Below are 18,803 nucleotides of genomic sequence, written 5' to 3'. Positions count from 1 at the left end.
CAAATTTGAAGATTATTATCATAAAGCTACTAAAATGACCAATGCGGCAAATATTCAACAACTTGAATATTATATCCCGTGGTTACATAGAGCTACTCAAGGATACACTCTGGACGTAATCATATACATGTGAAATTATAGTGCCTATAATATTTGGTTAAAAAAGGGGGGATGTGAATAATAAAAGATACAAACCTCTGCCAAAAAGGGTAGAATAATGTCAACTCGAATGGGAATCTGTCCAAAGCCAATGATGAGTTTTTTAGCTTTCCAGATTTGATTAAGAGAAGGATGATGAGGCACTTATGCTCGAAAAATATACCGCCTATGATAGTTACTCAGACTAGGATGCAATGTCGTTAATCGATCGCGCTTTATTTTAATTGAAAGTCAAACACCAGCCATGCGATTCCATGAACATGCATTATCCTGTGTCAGAAAACCCATCATTGTGATATAGGCACTTGCACGAAACTCCTCCCTATTCCTTCCAATCGGTAAATGAGTCGTTGCTCAGATAACAGAGCAGTAACGATATAAAAAGAATATATCACGCGCAGGATGCATGGACTCTGTACATCCATGGTTTGGATTGAGCAAAAAGACAGGGAACTTTTACTGAGTAAATCCATGCACCACCGGGGAGAGTTTCATGAATGGACTTTTCCGACAAGCCCTGTTCTATCTAACGTAGCAACAATGCTTCTCAGTTAATTAGAATCAATAAAAGATGTCAGATCCGACAACTTGTAAGACAAAAAAAAACAAGATGTTGATGAAACGCTCCGCCAGTCACAAGCCAAAATAAACACCCGTGCGCGCGCACCCACACCCACACATACGTTTGAATTAACGCTAGAGAGGGTACGTAGCGACTGCCAATTAAAAAAAGTTTTGATTTCTTTCTATAGCACTCTATAAACCCCAAATAAAAATAAAAAAGCAGAAGAAGACGCGGTACTGACGGATGACTGTGACATCATGCTATATAGAGTAATCTGTTGTGTACGAGGGAGCGTAGCGTTGGAGTGATAAAGTCATCATATTTTCCAGACCATAAAACTTTGCAAATGGGATACTAAGCGCGATATGAAGCAGAATATTGAAGAAATCTGTGTCTGCGACTGAAGGGAAATCAAATAACTAATGTTCACTGGTGAAACTATGGAATTTTTGGCGCACCTTGCACTTTGGTACAAGTTGTACACCACCGATTAATATGGTGTACCAAACCATACCTGTCTGTTGCAGTGTCAACGTAGTCTGCTGAGTAAACAATCCACTTAAAGAATGGCGTCTGAATATCCAGCCTAATATCAATGTCAATTACATATTTATCGTGAAAACTTGTTAGTATTTCAAAGAAAGCAATCTACCTGGCGCGCGCATCAGATCATTTATTTTAAATGATAAAGAGAAAAATGTCCCCTTAAGCACCTTGGTAGTCTAGGATGAACATATCATAATAATAATTATAATAATAACTTAAACTTATATAGCGCTTTTCATGAAATCATATCAAAGCGCTTTACAATGTAGAACATACAAAATATACAAATTAGAAATCATTAAACTAAGAGAGAAGAAAAAAAATCAACGACACTGTAAATGGGGCTATGTTGAATATGCTTTCGTCATGAGATACGTTTTTAAATTTGATCGAAATGAAGTGATATTTGAGATGCAACGAAGGGAAGCTGGAAGAGTGTTCCAAAGACGTGGGGAAGAGCTTGAAAAGGACCTATTACCAAAATTTTAGTTTTTGCTTTTTTGACTGATAAGAAATTTTGATTCGCAGAACGATTCCCGTTAATGAAATAATAAGCGGTATTCTATAATGAATAAGGAGAATTATATATTATATATATTATATATTAATATCGTTATCAGTTTCACATATGCTAAATAAACCATGTAAATTAATCATATTTTCGATGTCACTCGGCTTTCATTGCCAACAGATAATGTAATGTTGTAATGAAGCCCTTTGTTAGTTAAGAGACTTACTAAACCCGTGCGAAAGTTCATTAAAAAATATTTTCATTATCGTTGATTAGTTAATATCCACACAGGCGATACTTTTAATTTTCTAAAGTAGCCATTCCTTCACAACAGCCATATTGGTGTAATTACTCAATTGAAATTGCCTTTGGTGTGTAGGTAGACTTGTTATACATGGCAGGTTTTTAAATATTAATTTAGTTAGTTAGTTAGGCGTAGTAACCATGGGATTACTGTCTAGGTCAAGTAGAGAGATCCAAAAAGGTGTTTAATTCGCTTAGGTTAATTGTTATTAATTCCGTCATTGGTTGGACGAGGGGATGGTGAGAGAGGGAGAGAGAGTGGAAGAAAAACAAAGAGAGAGAGAGAGAGAGATAGATAGGGAGAGGAGGAGGGGTGGGTGTCCCTTTTAATCATTCCTCACTCAGTGTTTCCCTTATAACCATGTTATTACCATGACCTAACCCGTTTTTTTTTATTAATAAAAATTTGAAATACAAAAATATTTGTGTAATTTCTTAATTGAAATTGCCTTTGGTGTGCAGGTAGACTTGTTGTTATACATGGCAGGTTTTGAAATATCAATTTAGTTAGGCCTGGTAATCATGTGGTTACTGTCTAGTTCAAATAGAGAGATCAAAAAGGTGTTTAATTCGCTTACGTTAATTGTTATTCATATGGTCATTGGTTGAACGAGGTGTATTGAGAGCGGGAGAGAGAGTGAAAGAAAAAGAAAGAGAGAGAGATAGGGAGAAGGGGGAGGGGGTGGATGTACTTTTTAATCATTCCTCACTCAGTGTTGCCCTTATTACCATGTCTACGGAGACCCAATTTGTTTTTTGGTTAAAATAAATATAATAGATAACGTTTTATTTTACCAAGGTAAGCACTTAAGTTTAAGGAAATTGCTTTAACAGCGGGTGCTGCATCACATTATAAATCTTCTCCAGTCTAAATGCTGAGGACCTCCCCGCCTCGCAAGAAGGCAGGAGGTCCCATTTTTACAAGTATTTGATATGACTCGGCCGGGGATTGAACCATCCACCTCCCGGCCCGTTCATGTGACGGGCGCTCTACTGGTGAGCTAATCGATGCATAGACACGGCAACAATTATCACTTATCTTTATAAAAAAAAATTATTGATCTACTGCATTTTGGATTTTATTAGAAAAAAATATCGAAGTTATACCTGTATAATTATGATTGACAATATTATTCGCCTACAGAAGGATAATAGGAGTGGGTACACAAAATAGAACATTAAGTGAACACATAATACACTGGTAGCAAGTAGCTCCAAGATATATAAATATCGGCCTGGTAATCTATGAACGATCTCGTCTATATTCAAATAACTTTGTTCATTATGAGGTGTTAAATAATGAGCCGACACGATTTCCCTCTATTGCCATTCTTCATCCACATATCAGATGGCTCTCTCTAGCATTCGTACATGTAGCTATGGACAGATCACCCACACCCAGATTTGACCACCTAAACCACACATAGACCCCACACTCACACACTCGTTCTTCCCCACACCATGCGCTAACTATCTGTTGTTGCCTGTCACAACTTTATTCATCGACAAATATGTCTGCATTTAGCATTCGCTGGTTTCATGACATCTCCCACACCCACACTTACACAGAGAATCACTCATACACACACACACACACACAGATCCCACACCCAATTCATCTACACATATCCTCCACATCTCTATTTTCTGTATCTTATAGCTCTAAAGTCTTTACAATTCGTTATACATTCGCCATACCATACACACACCCACACCCGCGTTCCTTCACACACGTGTAGTACCCCACATCCATTGTTCCCAAATTATGCTCTCTCTCTCTCTCTGTCTTTCCTGTCTTGCCATTGTTCATCCACATATCTGAGGGCCACCATTTACTCTCCTTTGCTTTTCTCAAATAACACACACCCACACCAACGCTCTACCACACATACACCTCACAGGCTCACACTCCTGGGGAGCATTTCATGAAAGGACATGTCAGACGTTTTATCCGACAGTTACCATAGTTACAGTGCTCCTCAGCAAATCAAAATCAAGGAAAGATGTCAGATCTGACAACTTGTCGGACAAAAATGTTGATGAAACGCCCCCCCCCATGCACCGCTTTTCCCACACAGTATGCCCTACCTCTTTCCCGTATTACCATTATTTATCCACATATCTGATGGCTATCTACACCTACTACTATTCTTTGCTTTCCTCATACTGATCACACACACCACGTCCACTTTATGCTCCACCTTTCATATTCATTGACAAATCAGAGGGTTATCTCTGCCATTCGTTGCTTTCCTCATTTCCCCCACCCACATATAGACCACTCACATTACACATTCTTGAAAAGATACTCCACCTCCCTTTTCCCCATCTTTTTTGGTTTTACTGAAAAGTGTTTAATATATGTTTTGCGAAGATTTCTGTGCTAAACATGCAAGAGATCAATTACACTTTTCACTTTTTCATGTCAATGCCAGAAGCCTTCGGAGAAATTTCGATCATTTTAACGCACTATCGTCATCGCTGGATTTCAATTTTAGTGTTATGGCAGTATCTGAGACTTGGTTTAATCTCAATACATATATGAATTTATATAATATCACAAACTATAATCTTGTTCACTTGTGTAGACAGAACAAAGTTGGCGATGGAGTCGCATTGCATGTATACAAAAAAATAATTATTCATTACGTAGCAGTCTTTCATGTATAACAAATAATTATGAAATGGTTTTCATTGAAATTACTCATGGGAACAACAATCGTCGTAGCATGCATAATTATATCGACCACCAGATACTGACATGTCTGATTTTATTGTATTAATGAATAATGTACTGGAAATATTGGAAAGTGAGAAGAAAGGGATATATAAATAATGGGTTACTTCGATATAAATTTAATCAATTATAGTTCACAAAGTAAGACAAGTGATTTTTTTAGATATGATGCATACTTTCAACATGTATCCTTTGATATCGAAACGGACTCGTATATCAGCAAATAGGGCTTCTTTGATTGATGTTTATACTAACTCACTTGACAAAACGATCCAAAATGGAATAATATATGATGATATTTCCGATCACTTTCCAATATTTTCTGTTTCGAAAAATGAAGCCATGAAAAATAACTACCACCAAAGGAAAAAAAATCATTTCAAAAGAGATTCATTAATGTACAAATATATTGCCATTTAAAGAAAAATAAAGAAAATTGAAAAGTATTGATTGGTCCTATACTGAAAACTGCTAATGTTAATGAAATGTACAATAATTTTTTTGGACAAATTTTCGTATGCATATGATTCATGTTTTCCATTCTAGACAGTTTGTAAACAAAATTTGTCTCAATTTAAGAAACCATGGATTACTAAGGGCATACATTCATTTCATCAACATACTTGATAGCTATATCTCTACCAATATTTGCTTTCCTCATACCAATTACAGGATCACAACGACCAGATATAGGTCCTGCACCCACGCACATGTCAATTTTTTCACCCTATTATCTATTTTTCTATGTATTTGAAGTTTTCCATGTTACGTATGGGCACTTCCATGCAATAATCAACCTTTTTGTTTGTCCGACCACATTTTTCTCAAGTCATACTTCACTTTATAAACTGTCCAAGTCATGGTCCTTTGAGAGCATTACAGACTGTCAAAAGAGCCAGAAAACAGAGACAGAAAATTTCATGGAGGTCCCACATATAGGGGGTCGGACGTACATATTTTATGGAATTGCTCATATTAGAACTATTTTTACAATATTCCTTGCTTTCATCATATCACTCACATCCCACACATACTATCTACACCCACACATAAACCCTACACATATCATGCTTCATCTCTCTCCTCATTCTGATGACTATCTCATCCAATATTTGCTTTTCTAATTCTGATCATAACCACCAGACACAGACTCCCACATGTCCATTTCCCCACATATATTATTTATTATTATAATTTATTATTATAATTCTTCATCGATACATTTGATAACTGCAGGTAATTCTGCCCAAGTCGACCTCCCATCAGTCGAATAGTCGCCTAAGTTGATTTGAATAAACAGAGAAAAATCAAACTAGCATAATGCTGAAAATTTCATCAAAATCGGATGTACAATAAGAAAATTATGACATTTTAAACGTTCACTTATTTTTCATAAAACAGTGATATAACTCAACTGAGTGACATGCAAATGAGATATTTGATGATGTCCCTCACTATTTCTTTTTTTTATTGTTTTAATTATACAGTATTTCATTTCTTTTACAGACTTGACATTAAGGACCAACTTGATTGAACCATATAGTATTAAACATTGCTTATTCCTCATGATCAGGGAGGAATTAATCCTCGTTTCACTTGACAATGAGGAGAAAATTATAATATTTCATTTTTATATATTAAAATACAAAAGAAATAGCGAGTGGATGACATCATCAGTCTCCTCATTTGCATACCGAATGGGATGTGCATATAACTGTTTTGTGAAATTAAGTGAAACTTTAAAATGTCATTACTTTCTCATTATACATCCGATTTTGATGAAATTTTCAGTGTTATGCTTGTTGGACTTTTCCCTTTTTATTCAAATCAACTTCCTGTTGGGGCAGACTTGTCCTCACCTCTTTTAAGTCAAATTTTGCCAAGAGTCCAACAGATCTCTCAGGTCCAGTGAGAATCGACTTATTCAGAGTAACCTGTACCTTTTTAATTCTTTGCCTTCATCATATCACTTACACCCCAAACACACTATACTACCTAAGCCCACAGAGAGACCGTAGTCTGCTGTGCAAACCCTTCACTCAAGTTAAGGGTCTGAATTGCAGCCTACTCATGCCTTATGTACTGAAGGCCCTCTCGACAGCAAGTTTTGTATGTGCTAGTCTTTGCGTGGAGACACACTTGTTGATCAAAGTTTCAATCAGGGTCTCTGCCTGCAGACTACATAAACCCTACACAGTAAAACCATGATGCTTCTCTCTCCTTCCAGTTACTGCTATATTATTCATCCGCACATCTATTTTCTGATGACTATCTCTATGATTCTTTGAGTTTGTCATATCCACAAACAGATCTTGCACCCACGTGGTAATCCCCCCCCCCTCACCACCTTTCTTTTCCATTTATTACAATTATTTATTCTTTAGACATCTCACACGGGCCACGGAAGCAGGGGGGGAGGCTTCAGCCCCCCACTTTTTTCCAAAACCGTGTACAAAAACGAAAAACTAACCATGATTGTGATTATTTGCATGGTCAGCCCTCCCCCCCCCCCCACTTTGTAAACCGTTCCGTGGCCCGTCACATATACCCAGGCATGATATTCCAATCTAAAAAAAAATCTGAAAATTTGCCATGGGTCGCTAACTCTCCGCTGAATAAATCAAGTGATTTTTCAAGTTAAGTCTGCATGATCGTTTTATAATTTGCCTTCAAAAAGCAGGAAAAAATAGCATGAGAATGTTATTGGGTAAAGGATTCTACTTTATAAAAAAAATAAAATAGAAATAAAAATCTGAAGAAAAAAAATTGGAAATCCAATTTCAGTTGGGAGAATATCATGCCTGGTATACCACTATTCATCCACGCCTTTATGCTCTGCATCTTTCTTCGGTTTTGTCGTAATTCATTGACCTACATCAAATTCTATCTTATTTACTCTACATCTTCAATTAGTGATAGTTTGGCCCTCATCATACCTTACACACAGACACACACACCCTAATACTCACAGACTTCATGGAATATGAAAAAGAATGATTTTACAAAAATTATGTTATTATACTATATGATTGAGCTTGGTAATGTTTATTCGAACTCAAGTGCAATACGCTTATGATCATCATGATCCTGCATCAATACTGACAAGGGAAGAGACAAGCTTAAAGGGATGGTCCAGGCTGGAAATATTTATACCTAAATAAATAGAGTAAAATTCACAGAGCAAAATGCTGAAAATTTCATCAATATCGGAAAACAAATAACGAAGTTATTGAATTTTAAATTTCATCAATATTTTGTGAAAACAATTATATGCACATCGCCATGAATATTTACCATGTGGGCTGATGATGTCATATCCCCACTTTCCTTTTTCTTATGTTATTACATGAAATCATAATTGATTCATTTATTCATACATGTGTAAATGATGTGTCTTCATTATGATGAAATAAGTTGTGGCAATAAATAACTAATGTATTCAATCAGTTGTCAATTCAATTGTTTTAGTTCTTGGTAGAATTTTTTTTTGAATAAACCTAATAATAAAAGACAAAAGAACAAGTGGGGATATGACATCATCAGCCCACCTAATGAATATTCATGAAGACATGCATAGAACTGTTTCACCGGAATAATGAAAATCTTTAAAATTCAACAACTTCGTTATTTGTTATCCAATTTTGATCAAATTTTCAGCATTTTGCTCTGTGAATTTTACTCTATTTATTGAGATACAAATATCTCCAGGCAGGACCATCTTTTTTAAGAAGTGGATGATTTTAAGTATTTAGGTTCATATATATGCGACTCAAGAAAAGACTATATCTAGGAAAGCTCTTGCATGTAGTAAATCTGCATTTGATTTGGGAATCAAATATATCTCTGTCAACAAAACTCCCCCTGCTTACAGTAGGGCATGTGTAGAAAGTATCCTTTTGTATGGTTCAGAAACATGGACAATCAAGAAGTCCTTTAAAGATAGACTAGATGGCACATATACGCAACTTTTCATGAGGGTACAAAATATTAGTTGGAGAGATCACAAAACGAAAGATGAAATTTATGGACATCTTCCACCTATCTCCACCACAGCAATTAAACATAGTATGAGATTTGCTGGTCAATGTTGCCATAGTGAGAAAGAAGTTATTTCTGATGTATTTTGTTGCGCCTCGCTCATAAAACAAGTGGACGGAGACCTTTAAATTTTGTTGATTTCATATGTAGGGATACAAATAATTTGTTACATGATTTACCAACTCTCATGTCAGATTGCGAAGCCTGGCGTACTATTGTTGATTCATTCTCAGATGCGTCCGATTTGTAATGTAGTGTGTGTAGTGTAGCAATACATGTTTTTACCTCTATTGCAATAGGCTAATGCACCATGGTAACGTATCACTTTACATGGTGCATTCACTCATTACGATGAGTATGTGTTTGTTTTTTTGTCATTCGATCAGATAATGGTCCATTAGTTTATTTCACAGTTCTTATGAACTAAGTGCAATGCATCACTATATTGCACATTAAAATCGTTCAAAACAGAGGAAAAGATACAAAATGAAGAAAAAGATAGCATAAGACATATCTGAGGGCATACATGTACATGAATTATATTGATTATAATGAATAAGCACAATACTGACATGAAGAGGCACAAATAGCAGATTTGTAAATAGAGAGGGGGTACAGAATGCAATGTTATGTAACAGGGTAAAGAGGGGGTGCATTCATTCATTATGAAAGATATGTGTTTGTATTTTGTCATTTTGATCAGTTAATGGTCCATTAGTTTTATTTCACAGTTCGTATGAACTAAGTGCAATGCATCACTATATTGCACATTAAAATCGTTCAAAAAGGAGGAATAGATACAAAATGAAGAAAAAGATAGCACAGGACAAATCTGAGGGCATACATGTACATAAATTATATTGATTCTAATGAATATGCACAATATTGACATGAAGAGGCACAAATAGCAGACTTGTAAAATAGAGAAGGGGTGCAGAATAGAATTTTAAGTTTGGCTTTAGCTATGGACCAACAGGGTAGTAGCCTAAATCTACTTCACAGTCTGGCGGGAACCAAGCCAGTTCATAGTTCCTTTCTGCGCATGATCAAAAGATTCTACGCATGATCAGAGGAAGGTCATTTGTACTAAAGTGACATGGTGGTTTTAAATCTAATGAGATAAGCACCAACTTGATGTCTCGATTATTCATATATTCTTTTGAATTGTGATTTTCATTTACATCCACAAAAAACAACAATGCATCCACGAACGACTGGTATTTCACAGTTTGCCAAGTAAATTGTCCAGCATGCTATGATATATCTTCAAAGTAGGAATGCAACAAATACCTTCAAAATGTGTTCATTGGTTTGCTATTCTAGTCACCTGGTCTATTCAATTTATTCATCCAGATATGTAAGGCAAGCTTACATAATATCTTGCTTTGAAATCTCCCTATCAGAATGAAAGAAATGAAAGGCCATTTGACCAAAATTGTCCATAAAGTAATTATGAACTGGTCTATTCCATAGAGCCAAGTGGTCTGGATCAAGACCTGTTCCACCAAGCGAGGTTGCCCTAGATCTGTTGTCTAATTCCCGATGTTGGATTACCAGACTGGTACACTGCCTTAAATCTGTAATTACCTCAATTAGTCCTGGATCATATTTACAAGCTAGGGTGTTTGATGGACTCAGAAACTAAGTAGTCCTAGATCTTGGTGGCCTACATCTGAACCATAATTCCTCTTGTGAGACCCTTTAAGCTAGTAGCCAAAATCTACTCCAGAGTAAAATGAAAACCAGTTTCATTTAGTGAAATAGTCCGAATCTGTTCAATCAAGATAGGTAGTCCTATATCTGTTCCGTCTCCCTTCAGACTAAACCACCAGGCTAATAGCCCAAATCTAGTTCACTATGAGATAGAACACGGTTCCACCAATTTTCACTAGCCGTACAGTCCACGGGCCCATAACACAAAGCTTACCTACCATCGTAGAAGAATATGTTTGATGACGACTGACTGTATTGTCTACAATGTACAATCAAACATACATTCAATTGTTAATCTTTTTGTTACAGGACCCAGACCTGGTCGATTTCTCCTCAAAATAGACCATCAGACTGGTATTCGCTTTAATCTGTTCCACCAACTGGATAGCTCTAGACCTCTTCCAGCTCTTCACATATTGCACTGCAAGATTGGTAGACCGCATTTGTTCTGTTCCAGGAGGCGAGGTAGTCCTGGATTTATTAGATCATACTAGATATCTTTAGACCTCTTCCCGCTCTTCACAAGTTGGACCACCAGACTGGTGGACTCTCTTAGATCTGTTCCAGCAAGCGAGGTAGGCCTGGAACTGTTCCACCAAACTGGTTATCCTTAGACCTCTTCCAGCTCTTCACATGTTTGACCACCATGCTAAGAGCCCTAGACCAGGCTCACTTATGGAACCCTGGAGAAAAAAAATAATGGAATCTTCTAAGACATATTTCTTTAGAATGGAAAGGAAATATGAATCAATTCAATTAACCCTTCATCATGATCATGGATGAAAAAATCAACACTGTTTTGAACTGAACAATGAACTAGACAGAAAACTACAACTACCAAACTTGAATTATTATATTGTGCAATTCTATTTGAATGTACATGTTTTAACCGCAAAGGCCCCTCTACATTTTTTACAATAAATCCACCGAGCAAAGATTTTCAACCACGCCGCTCACTGACTTTTTACTTTCAGGAAAGTCCTTCACAAGGAAAAAACAAGTAGAGTAGATTGGTGAAAATTTGGACAAAATCAGACAAACAAATGAGAAAGACATGAATTTTGAAAAGTTGTGATAAGTTGGATATATCAATCTCCATCTAAATTGTAGTTTTCCACACATATGCTACTATTATAATACAGGGGCTCCTCTGTTTGGTCTGCTGCATAAAAATGAATGAAATGACACCCGTCTTCAAAATTTATACTTAAGGTGACATTTTTATTTTGTGAGAGAATTCATTAACCAGTATTTCTATCATATTTCTGTTCTTGCTCGTGGCATATGCTATTGAGGAAGCAGTTGTTGATACACAAGGAAATGTAGGTCTTTTTCATGATAATAAAAGTTAGTAGCGCAAGTAAACTGGAACACGCAAATGTGACCAACCATCCCAAAACCAGCAATAAGTCACCCAAAATGTGATTTTTTAAGGAGATGGAATAAGCTTTAAAATTATACATAACTATTAAAAATTGCTTAACAGTAACCCACAGAAGTACTTGATTGAATGCACAAGAAACTAAGCGAGAGCTTCAAAAATATGGTGAAAACAAAATTTCAAGTTCGGGGTGCACTCAATCATGAGTTGTGCACACTGTGCTATTTCATGACACTTCCAAGAAGTCTGCAAAAACATGTGTCATAGAAACTCTTGTATCATGTTTCAAATTGATCTTTACTTTTAAATGTATAGCATTTTTAATGCATTTTACTATGGTTTTAACTATATATTTAATTGTGCCAACACCAACTTGTAAACATGATTTTTCCAGCTCCTGCTGTTTTTGTTATGTGTGATTGTTAACATGTTTGATTATCAATAAAGATCATTTTTGACATGTTTGATTATCAATAAAAGATCATTTTTTAATCGAATTGAATTACAACCTGAAATTTTGACAGTATGAATAAGAATGACTCTTTCAGAAAAGCTGATTTTGTTTCCTTCAATGCCAAATTAATATTTTGGTAATTTACAGAGAACTTTCCCTGGTGATTGTTTGATGGTTTGGTATAGCTGGTAACATATTGAATGGTTCCCATCAAAGAATGCAGAGGGCAGCAACAAACAGCGGTCGGTGCTGAGGTAGGGTACGGTTGGCTGCAACTCTACAATCTTCCCAAAAAAGTGCTCTGGGAGAAAATGGTCACAAAATCTGAGCAAAGTGGACCTTCCTAATAGCAACACTGCCGTGTGTTGCTGCCCTCTACTTCGTTGGTTTCTGTCTTCACAGGAAAACAGAGGTAGAAGGGGCTGACTGGACTTACCACTAGACTGTAAGGGGATTTCTTTGCATCACTCTCATCTGCTCCGGCCTCCAGACCATCCTCAGGACCAACAGGAGTCGTATCGGTAAAGACTTCATCCACCACCCTGAATCGAATCTCCTCGTTGATATCCATGAACATATCGTGGGTGCCTTCCTCCGACTCGTACTGCCAGACCCAAAGCTGCTCGGTCTCATCACTGGATAGGTCACATTCAGGAAAAAACATTGACACTGAAAAGATTTCAAGTTAGCCCTAACAATGCTGACAGAAAAACAGTTGGATGTTTCATAAAGCTGCTCGTAAGTTAAAAGTGACTTTTAGAACGACTGGCGTTCCTTTCTTGTGGTAAAAGGTATATTCATTGGTGATGGTTTTAGCGCTTAAGAAACGTTCAGTCGTTCTTGAAGTCGCTCTTAACTTACGAACAGCTTTATGAAATGGCCCCCAGAGCTCTTTTCCAATAACTCAACATAGCTATGAAGCTCTTGAAATCACATTTCATAACCGTTTTCCTATTAAATATCACCTTAAATGTTTCACCATATATACTAACAGTGTAACACTAAAGTAATCATAAAGAAGTTGACAAGTAAGAACCGACACTCCACAAGACATTTCTCAGAATATATCCAGCACAGTCAAGGCTTTGCCTCACAGATGATAGTGACATAAGGACCCATGTTATGAATGCGGGTTTGATTTTAACTCTGGTCTAACGTTGTAGTTCAACCTCGGAGAGCCAATTAATAAACTTATCTCTAACAGCTTAGGTTTGATGTGTCAGCACATTTGGTGCTCAATTCATTAAAAGACAAGTCCACCCCAACAAAAACTTGATTTGAATAAAAAGAGAAAAATTCAACAAGCATAACACTGAAAATTTTATCAAAATCGGATGTAAAATAAGAAAGTTATGACATTTCAAAATTTCGCTTCATTTCACAAAAACAGTCATATGAACGAGCCAGCTACATCCAAATGAGAGAGTCGATGATGTCATTCACTCACTATTTCTTTTGTTTTTTACTGTTTGAAATATGAAATATTTTGATTTTCTCGTCATTGTCATGTGAAATGAAGTTTCATTCCTCCCTGAACACGTGGAATTCCATTATTTTAAAATTTTGTGCTTCAGGCAAGGAGGTCCTAATCCTCAAATTCGTAAAAATTGAAATATTGTATAATTCAAGCAATAAAAAAGAAAAGAAATAGTGAGTGAATGACATCATCAACTCTCTCATTTGGATGTAACTGGCTCGTTCATATAACTATTTCGTTAAAAATAAGCGAAACTTTGAAATGTCATAACTTTCTTATTTTACATCCGATTTTGATGAAATCTTCAGCATTGTGCTTGTCTGATTTTTCTCTTTTGATTAAAATCAACATTTTTCTGAGGTGGACTTGACCTTTAATAACCGTCTGTGAATGAGTAGTTTACTTCACCATTGAATGCATGGGGAAAAGAGGAAGTTAAAACAAGACTCATTCAGTGTAAATTATTCTTTTACATTTTCAGAGTTAGACCATGGTCGATCTTGTCATAAGGACCCACTAAAATAGCATATGAAAAGCTGATAAGCTTTTATTGCTGATTAGGGTGCGATTGAAAGGATACAATTTGCACGGTTGCTGAAGGGCTTCTGGTGGAACAACAATGTCATCAAAGAATCCCAATGATACTGTGAAGAAAATAATTGAGGTATAACTGACAATAAATGATGGGTTATTTTAGATATACAACACTCATAGATTAAGCATATATAAAGAAATCACAGGCCACAGGCACAACAACCATAAACTACAATTAATTTGGCTCGGAATATTTCGAGATTTTATCTTTTTTAAGCATTCTAATCCCTTCTCTTGCATTGTGATACACATGGGTAGATGAAAAATAGGCATAAAATAGCTCTGTATGAGATTCTCAGAATCTCTTTTGAGATGAAAAGGTAGCACTGCTGTAAGAGTTGTTATTTTTCTAGGAATAGGTCTTTCAGTACCCCCCCCCTGCATCCAATCTGCTTATTTGCAATCTCTAAATTGTAAATTTATGGTTTACAATTGAAAAGAAGACTTGTTCTAGGAATTATGAACACAAATTATTTCATTCCATTCTGGATTTTTAAAGAATGCAGTTTTACTAAAAAGACACTTACTGTGCACACCATCACGGCTGCAGCTTCGGATTCGCCCAACGAGAATCTCATCCATGAAGGGATGGAAGACCACAAACCGAAAGTGGACTTTTGTATGAGATGCACCATCACCAGGAAAGATATGAGAGTCTTCCATCTTAACTATGTCATGAAGAGCAATGCACAGTCCAACGTTTGGTACAACCTGCAAGAAAAGAGGAAAAATATTGTTGACTTAATATTCAAATGCATGATGAATTGTTAGAATACAAAACTCAATTCAACGCATTATTTCACACAGACTTCACAAAACTGAAAAGGAAGAGTTTTGACTTCAAGCCTGTCTTTAGCTTCTAATTTTCCCCCAAATGTATAAATTTATCTATCACTTTTCCAATTGAATTCCTTGTATAAATGCACTACATGATGTGGAGGACAAAAAAAAAATGTGTTTTGCAGAATAAGGTTAGTGATTTTGAATGTGAAAAAAATCATCAGGTGCTAATCAAACAAAAAATATTGAGAGAATTGTTTGGGGATATAAAGCTTATTTTAAAGCATGATACGGTATGGAAGTTTTAAGAAATAAAATCTTTGTCTGTAAATTTCTGATATCCAATCATTCAATATGTTAGACAGGTGCTTAAAGAGCAAGATTTTTTTTAAATTGAAACAGAGAGGTGCTAGATATCTAAGAATATTTGAATTTCCACAGAGCATTGTCAGCTAATTCACTTCTGTTTTCATAGGCAATGTTAAATGATACAGGTATATAGACATGTATGAAATTATTCAGGCAAACCCTTCTATCGAAGCTTTAGTCAGGCTTCAAGAACAGTTTCAATAGAGGGTTCCGAGAAACTCATATTGGGGCAAAGAAATTGAATGTTCTTTTGTTTCTGACTGGAAGAAGGGAATTTCTACTTTTAATACAAGAAACTAAGATTGAAGGGCTCAAAGTGTATTCATGAATACAAATGTCTTGACCAATATAAATTACAAATGAATTTAAGTAATTAAAACAGAAGGATTGATAAAAAGACAATGAATGGTTTACTTTATTTGCAAGTTTCTTGTTGAGTTCTTCTGTGATGGCATCAATAGGTTTAACATTGAAGAGCCACGGCTCAATGCGGACCGTATCCACCATCTCAGCTAAAGCAAACATTGTCACTCTTCGTTACAGCAACCTGAAACAAAAACAAACAAAAAAATTGTCAATTGTATGATATAAAGATTTATAACATTGAAGTGTTTTTAACTGTTCCATTAAATTAAGGTGTTTTTGACACAGAGGTGTATTGACCCCCCCCCCCAAAAAAAAAAAAGATGTTTGTAAATTAAAGAGGAAGTAACACCAGACTGGAGACCATTTCTCAGATGTTTTTAAGTCAGATTATTTGTCGTTTTGATTCCTAACAGCCCCAGCTGAAATCTGGGGCCCATCTTACAAAACGTTGTGATTGATCCAATCAATCACAACTATGGATGAATGGCCAGCAACGTCAACATCTAAAAAGGCAAATTTGAAATATTTTCTACATGTGATGTATATTCATACATTCATCATTCTCTAGAAGATTCAGTGTGATTCTCTTTGCATATGGATTTCCATCCTGTTGAGATTGATTGGATCAACCGTAACTCTTTGTAAGAAAGGGCCTCGATCTTTGTATGGATTAAAAACTCCCCATTTCTAACAAGCTTCTGAATAGAAAATTTAACATTTACAAAGCTTGAAGAGTCTCCACATGTGATTTTGAAGCCATGCCATCAGTAATTTGTAGTTCTCTTTCCTAAGCGATCTAATGCTTCTTGGTTTTGTTAGGTACAATGCATCCAATAACTGGTAATATTTCTCAATACATTTCTCAATACATATTTCTCAATACATTTCTCAATACATTTGTATTCCCAATACATCAAAATAATTGTGGATTTTCAGTTTACTCTTTATCAATTCCTCAGGTGGTGTTCGTGAATCAGGCTATGTCTCATGTCTTTTTGTCTGTTAGATAGTACTGAGATCTACTAGATGTACAGCTAGGAAACTATTCATGAAATGGCAATGGGTATAGGAATGTCAGGGACGAACCCGTACTTGGTAGAAAGTATACCCAAAGATTCTAAATTCAGACTATTGTAAATTAACTTCTTCAAGATATAAGAGCTTCTGTATTCTAAATTTCATTGGCTGAAATTTTTATCATCTGTCTAAACTAGCAGCTTAAAAAATGTGCAGTGTCAAAAATGTGTAAATTGCACTATTTTGGTGATGATTTTTTTTATAACCAGGGACAACCCCAGCCTCCCTCTCCCTCCCCAAGGTTAGCAGCATCTAAATATCAATGTATATATATCTAGTGGATAGTGGGGCAGCTGTGTGTATTAGGGTAGTGAAGTAAATGGATGATTGTTAGTGCAGTGCCAGCCTTGTAACAATAATCATCAGGATTTCCCACATATGTTAAAACATTCTTTTCTAGATGCAATGGTTTGTTTTTCAAAATTTTGTTCATGTATGATTTTCTTAATAAGTTTGACTAGCAGAGATTGCAACTGACTTTGTTTATTTTACTATTACTATCTTCTGTTTATACTGTATATATAAATGCTTGTAATTTCATACCGGTATATATATGTTATGCAGGGTCCCCATAAAAAAACATATTTGAATTATTGAAGGAGCTATCCTTCTAAAATAAAAACTAAATAAATAAATAATAAATAGGCCTAAATAAAGTTATAAATAAATAACAATTAAACAGGGAAATAAGAAACAAAGATCTAATCATAGACGGAAGTACACTCCAAATTAAATTTCATACAGGCAGCAGAAATACAACAGCATTTTGAAGTGAATCTGACCATCGATTATATAGATCTATTTACATTTATTGCATGGAATAATAAGTCACAAAAATTGAAACCTGGCCTGGTCTAGGTCGAATTCATTCTCTCTCTCTACTCTAGCTCTCCCGAACCAATGCCATGGCTCCCTTTTCCCTCTAATCTATCCTTCTCCTTCCTCTTTCATTACCCAAAAATTCTGTCTTTCTGACAACTTCTGTCATGATCATTTTAATCCCTTTAACCTTTCATGCATGTTTATTGAATGTCATTCACTTTTGACTTAAGTTACCCTTTATTTCTTTTTCATTATTTCGTCCATCCCTTATGCTAGTTGATATCAACAAAAACAAGTTTGTGAAATTAAAGTAGAGCTGGTGATTTAGAATTCCATAAGAAAGACCACCATGTCCATGAAATAAAAAAAAAACAATACACAAGTCACTACGTATGGGACAAAGCATTAAACTTATTCAGCATGTTACGTTTCAGACCACCAAAATATACCTCGATTTAACAAAGAAATAAATGAATATTTTTTCATCTTGCATACTAATTCTTTTAATAAATTGAAAAGGTTATTAATTGCAAAAAGAACTTACATACAACGGTGCCAAGAAATGATTTCTTCGGACACTTAGTCGAGAGTGGTGAAGGCAAATCAATCGAGTTTAATCGACACAGCTTACTACAAGTTCAGAGAAGAAGGTCTACGTCAGGGAGTCTCAGAAATCCTGGAAATGAGAGAATTTGGAGTGTCACGATGGCCGATTTTCAAACTGTGTTAAACGACTTGGTTCTTCTAGTTCGACAAAACACTACGTATTCAACAGTATTCGGTGTACTTTTGACGTTTAGCATTATTTTCTTCAGGTAAAATTGCAGCGAGAAAGACTTCGAAACTCCACCGACACCTCTCGCCGGGTCGTCCGGCCGCTCCCGGCGCCCTGCCCCTGCATGCCCTGGCTA

The 18,803-nt window shown here is 35.9% G+C and overlaps 2 protein-coding genes across 2 annotated transcripts in view; one reads left to right on the top strand and one right to left on the bottom strand.

Annotated features, from left to right (window-relative positions):
• Positions 1-10,228: 10,228 nt before the first annotated feature.
• LOC121422511 (DNA-directed RNA polymerase III subunit RPC8-like) lies at positions 10,229-18,519 on the bottom strand. Its single transcript, XM_041617632.1, has 6 exons — positions 18,437-18,519; positions 16,042-16,174; positions 15,006-15,189; positions 14,465-14,528; positions 12,844-13,042; positions 10,229-11,255 (listed from the first exon to the last, which is right to left on the bottom strand). The coding sequence occupies exons 2-6, from the start codon at positions 16,150-16,152 to the stop codon at positions 11,202-11,204; spliced, it is 612 nt and encodes a 203-aa protein (XP_041473566.1). The 5' UTR covers positions 16,153-16,174; positions 18,437-18,519; the 3' UTR covers positions 10,229-11,201.
• LOC121422510 (sorting nexin-14-like) overlaps positions 18,517-18,803 on the top strand; it is a 50,005-nt gene continuing 49,718 nt past the window's right edge. Inside the window, exon 1 of the mRNA XM_041617631.1 lies at positions 18,517-18,707. Coding sequence (XP_041473565.1) covers positions 18,598-18,707 — 110 coding nt within the window. The 5' untranslated portion in view covers positions 18,517-18,597. The remainder of the gene's footprint in view (positions 18,708-18,803) is intronic.

Source organism: Lytechinus variegatus, chromosome 10, assembly GCF_018143015.1.
Source record: "Lytechinus variegatus isolate NC3 chromosome 10, Lvar_3.0, whole genome shotgun sequence".
NCBI lineage: Eukaryota > Metazoa > Echinodermata > Echinoidea > Temnopleuroida > Toxopneustidae > Lytechinus > Lytechinus variegatus.
This window is presented reverse-complemented; position numbering and strand designations above follow the sequence as displayed.

Bases quoted from the DNA above. Each gene is read 5' to 3' on its own strand.
- LOC121422511 (XM_041617632.1), bottom strand. From the start codon at position 16,152: ATGTTTGCTTTAGCTGAGATGGTGGATACGGTCCGCATTGAGCCGTGG. The intron at 14,529-15,005 runs GTAAGTGTCTTT...TTTTCTTCACAG, and splicing joins CAGCCGTGATGGTGTGCACA to TATCATTGGGATTCTTTGAT. The intron at 11,256-12,843 runs GTAAGTCCAGTC...TTTTTTCTCCAG, and splicing joins AATCCCCTTACAGTCTAGTG to GGTTCCATAAGTGAGCCTGG.